Consider the following 6,053-nt stretch of genomic DNA (forward strand, 5'->3'; position numbering starts at 1 on the left):
GCTTAGACAAGTGTAGAATCACTTGTCTAAGCCCTAATTTCGGTTTTGGGTGCCTCAAGGAAAGAGGACTTGTGTTTCTTTGTCTTGTAAGACTTACAATTTCATTCATAAACTAAACTAAAAACCCTACAATGTTCCTTTTATAGCTATAACAAAATATAAGTTAAAATGACCAAAAGACCCTTCAAAGAGTGGGCACCCATCTAGTGTAATTTATGGGCTGATTTGGGTGCATTTTGGGCCTGTTTTACACTTCAATTGCACGTGCCAAGGCTCGGGTCCAACACACACTCTCCTAAGTCCATATCCGTGATTATTCCCGTATCATCTTCTCCATCTTGAGAGGAATTTGTCCATAAATTCACGGCTTCACCTCATTCAATTGGTCACTTCAAAGGAAACCTACTCAAAAACAATCCGCAAAACATGAAGAGCCCGAGAGCTCAATAATAACAAGGGACGTATTAAAAAATGAGCTAAAAACAGACCACAAGAAATGCACAAAAACAGTCCACAAGCTGGCCAAACCCAAGAGCATAATGACAATAAGTCTCGGATCTAACATTTTCATTTTGACCCTCGACTTCCTCTCCCTCTTCGAGATTGGCCTTCAATCTCATTTGACTCAAGTATCCTTCTATCATATAAGCATCGTCGTAGACTCCATATCCTTCATGTATCTCTCTACCATGTTCCTCTTCTTGGATGTGTCGGTTTTTGGAAAGGGAAGTTTTGGTTGAGAGGCTTGATTTAGTAACGTGGACCTTCGGTTATGGAGCTTGGATGGGAGGAAATTGGATTCCAAGTCCTCCTTGTTGGACTTGATCAACTTGTGGGAGAAGTGGTCTATCTTGTTCTCGATTTTGATGGCTATTTGGAGCTTGGCTTGTGGTATTATGTGGTTGTCTCGGAGGATTGGTCATTGGATGTAAAGTTTTGGGAGTAAAAGCACGAGAGTTCCTTCGACTCTCCATTCGATCCAACCTCTTACGCATAGTTACCACATCCGAGTCAATTTTTTTAAGACACGCATTTGCCCTAGCAAGGTCTCGGGACAAATCATCAAGGAGGGCCAAAATGATTTCCATTATGGCCAAGAAGCTACCTACAAAACAACAAACAAGTTAGTTGTACAATAATGGTCCTCACACTCCCTCTCTATTGTTTTGGCTCTCAAATTTTTTTCTCACTTTGATATCATAAGTGTCGTAACCTTACTTGTACTCCGTGAGGCAGTAAGAGGTGGACCAAGTATTACAACGACTCAAAAGGATAAGACACACAAAGGAAAGTATACACGAAAGACGGTTTCAAAACTAACTTACAATCTAAAACTAGCTTGTAAGTTAGTAATGGAATCAACAAACGAAACTAAAGAAACAACACAATGAAACTAGAAGATCAAATTTTGAGCTTAAAATTTTTGTGTGAACAGTAACTTAGGTGACATAGCAACATACCATTGGTCACAACCCCACAATTAGTCACTAGTTGAAGTTTACAAACTTTAGTTACTATGTAATGGAAACAATTGGTTTTGGAGGGAAAGTATATGTCTTAAATATCATTTAACTCTTATCTTCAAAAGGAAAGACTTGACTTTGTACAATTCCCACAAAACAAGGTCCCTAGAAATAAGAAAAGTGGTTGAAAAGTAGATGTTAAGTCAAGAAAGTGATGGCTCAAGTCTTCTCACAAACAACTTTACAACTTGTAGGTTCACCTTTTTGAATCTATGTTACACTTTGGTTGTCTTAAGTTGTAAGGTGAGATGAAGAACAAGATGAAAACCACAACAAACTTCAAGAACACATCAAAAACATAACAACAATTTCAACCCACAGCAAATATCAACACACATCACGGCCAATTTTAGTGTCAACACACGGGCAAGGTTCTTTTTGGTGTTGTATTTCGGTTTTAGCAAGGGTGAAGGTTGTGATGAATGTCAAGAACTCAACAACAACTTTATCAAGATAAACAAAAACACCAACAACATCCAACCAAGATTATAACAACAATTCCACACGTCCAAGACACCAACTTCAACACACGGCCATGGTCTTGTTCACAACAACAACATCAATTTTTTTAAAGCTCAAACCTAGATCGACTCAAATTAAAGTGTTAATGGACAAGAATAATAACAATTGAAACAAAAACACAAGCAAAATAAATCCTAGGCCTAGACACACAACATTCGTCCAAGATACAATAATAACAAGTTCAACTTCTCGGCCAAGATCTCAAGCTCAAGAACACATCTTTCTTTCCTTTTTTTTTATTTTTTTATTTTCTTAGCAAGAAAGCCCAAGATTGGTATTATAAGAACAAAACCTAAGATGGATTTGATACCAAATGATACAATAACACCAAGGAACACACGGAATGGACTCAAAACAGTCCAAACACACTCCAAAAATAGTCCACTAGTTCAAAGAATCGAGGACCCTTTTGAAGACCACTCTCGAATTCAAAAATGAAATACAAGAAGGACAATATAACTAGGTGTTTGACACCTTTTGCAGCCAACAATAAACTAAGTTAATAACACAAGATGAAACAACAATGAGAACAACAACAACAACAACAAAAATGGCTTCACAATACAAGATACAAAACGGATACAAGATTACAAAAGAGAAAAGATAGATAGATAGACCACATGAAGTTATAATGTTAAGAACCCAAGAATGGTAACTCTTGGACCCTTAACACTACACACAACAATAAACCTATCTCTTAAAAAGACACAAGATCGGAATCCACCTCCCAAGCATCAATGTTTCCTAGCAAATGCAAACACAAGTGATTCTACACTTGTCTAAGCCCTAATTTCGGTTTTGGGTGCCTCAAGGAAAGAGGACTTGTGTTTCTTTGTCTTGTAAGACTTACAACTTCATTCATAAACTAAACTAAAAACCCTACAATGTTCCTTTTATAGCTATAACAAAATATAAGTTAAAATGACCAAAAGACCCTTCAAAGAGTGGGCACCCATCTAGTGTAATTTATGGGCTGATTTGGGTGCATTTTGGGCCTGTTTTACACTTCAATTGCACGTACCAAGGCTCGGGTCCAACACACACTCTCCTAAGTCCATATCCGTGATTATTTCAGTATCAATATTAAAGCATTTAAAGAATTTTCATCATTCAGAGATATCTATAGATTAGGATAAGCATTAAAATAAACAGGGCCATAGGCCAAGCTTGTTTGAAAAGTTCATATGAGAGGCTTTTTCTAATCTTGGTTTCTACCATCTCGTAAAGCTGCTATGAAGCTTTCAGGAGGCCTCTTAAAGTGAGTGGTTTAAAAGCAACTTGTATTAAACCAATATGCATGAATCTATAAGATTCTCTGTAGGGAGCCAAATCATTTTCAGATAATAATCTAAAAGTAGCATGATCATTATCAACAGTAAAAGTCTGTTCAGTTGTTTTAACAACTTGTTTGAGACCCAATTTTTCGAAAGTTCCCATTTGGTATATCAACATGGGTTGGACTTTAGGAATTGTCCATTTATTAAGAAGATCTAATTGTTGTGGCATATCATATTCTTCTTTTCTATTGTTTTTAACATAAGTCTGTTTCTTCATGATATTCATGATGAGAGATGTGTTGAACATATAACACCTAGTACTACCAGTATTCTATGGCTCTGATACCAATTAAGTATGGATCAGATCGCTTCAATAATATTACAGGAACCTTTACACCATTGCATAATCTTAATAGCCACAGTTCTAGTTCATCACAAGTCCAAAACACGGCCTTAAATGCCCTAACAATAATAATTTGATTTATAGTATATCATTAGAATTAAAAATTTATTGAATTTCTAAAAATAGTTTTTAGCTACTTAAATTGTTTATTTTTCACTATTACAATTTCAATGTAAAAACTTGAATGTTGTCTATATCTGAAATAATAATACCTTTTCTTCTTTTGCTATAATTAAATTTTGAGAGATAAAATGAAAATTTACTTAACATTTTACTATTCAATGGATTTACATGCACCACATATTAAGAAAAATAATTTTATTTTCATTTTTCCCTTTTCAATAGTAATTTCATTTATAGTATAGATGTTTTTAAATTTCTTCATCCATGTATATATATAAAGTGATCTTCACATATCTTTTTCATCTAATAAGCACCGCTCACTCTACTTTCCTTTCCCCATAAATTCACCAAGTCTAGCTCTTCTCTATCTATTTGCAACACCATATGGAGGGTGGATACTTGAGTTATATGATGACTAGGAATCCTTATTGCTGGACAATCGAGCATCAAAAGGATCTCCTCGAGAATGAAGATCAAAATTTGCCAGAGGACAATTTTTTTGTTCTATGTCGAATTCGAAAATTGTACCTTCATTACTATGTCATGGAGGATGGTAATTGGAGATTCTATAATTGTACACATTTTGATTATCATGCTGGAAGAAGGTTTTATTTTGGCATCGAAGAACATGACACATGGTCCAAGATATTAGATCAAATTATTCAATGTTTACATGTTCCTCTCATGTATCGAGTAGATATGGCACAAGACATTGAAGATAAGTTGTTGCTGATCCTTCAAGAAAATGAAAGATCAAGGAGAATCCCAATTATCATCGACATAATCCATCGTATTCCTCAAATAATTTCAAATCCTTGTCAAGATTATCATGAGGAAGCTAATAAGGATGAGGTTGGGTTGATAGAGCTGGAAATTGCGATGAATTTTTTGGCCTTGGAAGAGACACGTGTGTTTGTTCCTACAATTCCAGCATCGAGGGATGCTGTTGAAGCACTTGAGAAGGGGAAAGTTGAGACAATGAATGGTGAAGAGAATTTTTGTGAAACTTGTATGATATGTTTAGATAATTTGTTTACAGAGGGAGTTGTTGAACTTGCTAGCATGCCATGCAGGCATCTTTTTCATGGAGATTGTATTGTTCAATGGCTTGACAAAAATCATGTTTGTCCCTTGTGTCGTTCTAAGATGCCTGTTGACAAAAAATAAGGCTTTGATGTTTATGGACAAACCTCATCTTCTGTACTACTATTAGATTTTTTAATTTTGATGTTTAGTTGTTATTTTTTGTTTGAAAAAGTTATTTTGCATGGTAGGGGTTAGATAGATTTCTACCAATTTGTTGAATATTAAAAAGTTGTGTAAGGTCTTATCTCTAATTTTCTTTTATTGAATAATTAAGTTTGTTTTTAAATTAGTGTGTCGATGGGGCTGAACATTCAAATAGATAGAGGTCTAGAATAATATGTTGTCAGTGTGAAATATGGGTATAGTAATGAAGTTTGACCGAAATGAACGATTCAATTCCTCAAGAAGAAAGGAGAGAATGTATTTGGCCAACGTATGTTGGAATTCATCTACGAGCTATAGTCACTATCATATGACGCAACATGAAGTGAAATCTAATATGCTAATTAACGCCTTATTGCAAATTACACTGGACACAGGCGACACCAAGGACAACGTCAATGCCCCAACAGTCCCCAGATGAAACCTCTGGTTTTCGGGCCTGACAACCGTTAGCTGCCTGTTTCCAGCAGCTGCTACTCACACTCACGGTTCCGGTGATGGTCTCAGGGCTCGAGGGAGTTTTGGGCCGAAAATTTGGATGAGGAAAGTGTGAGTGTGGGCCGTTTGTGTTGGTGGGGCCATCTAGGTGGTCAAACGGGCGAAACAATACGAACGGGTCATTTTTGGACCAAATCAATGTGCTATAGCCCACAGTTCCGACACTTATGTGTTTTTCCATTTTTCAGCCACTTGGTGACGTGGGAACACTAAAAGTTGATGAGAAAGGCGAAGCATTTTTTTCTGGTGCTAAAGAGAAGCTATGAATTTGCACTTGTGATAGCTAGAAGTGCAGGAGTCGGTGAGAAATACAAGAAACTTTGCACTTGTGATAGTACAACTATTTGGGAAGCAACCAACAAACTCTTGAACAGTTTATTATCTTTAGAATCATTTGATCTCTGTATACTACATCTGTATCATTTTCACAAATCGTTAAGCTTTCAACTTGGATCGAGC

At 36.1% G+C, this 6,053-nt stretch overlaps 1 protein-coding gene across 1 annotated transcript; it reads left to right on the top strand.

Annotated features, from left to right (window-relative positions):
- The first annotated feature begins 4,133 nt into the window (after positions 1–4,133).
- LOC124900008 lies at positions 4,134–5,613 on the top strand. Its single transcript, XM_047415160.1, has one exon. The coding sequence runs from the start codon at positions 4,233–4,235 to the stop codon at positions 5,013–5,015; it is 783 nt and encodes a 260-aa protein (XP_047271116.1). The 5' UTR covers positions 4,134–4,232; the 3' UTR covers positions 5,016–5,613.
- Positions 5,614–6,053: the final 440 nt, after the last annotated feature.

Source organism: Capsicum annuum, chromosome 7 (assembly GCF_002878395.1).
Source record: "Capsicum annuum cultivar UCD-10X-F1 chromosome 7, UCD10Xv1.1, whole genome shotgun sequence".
Classification (NCBI taxonomy): domain Eukaryota; kingdom Viridiplantae; phylum Streptophyta; class Magnoliopsida; order Solanales; family Solanaceae; genus Capsicum; species Capsicum annuum.

Excerpts from the sequence above, each read along its gene's own strand:
- LOC124900008 (XM_047415160.1), top strand. The coding sequence starts at position 4,233 with ATGGAGGGTGGATACTTGAGTTATATGATGACTAGGAATCCTTATTGC.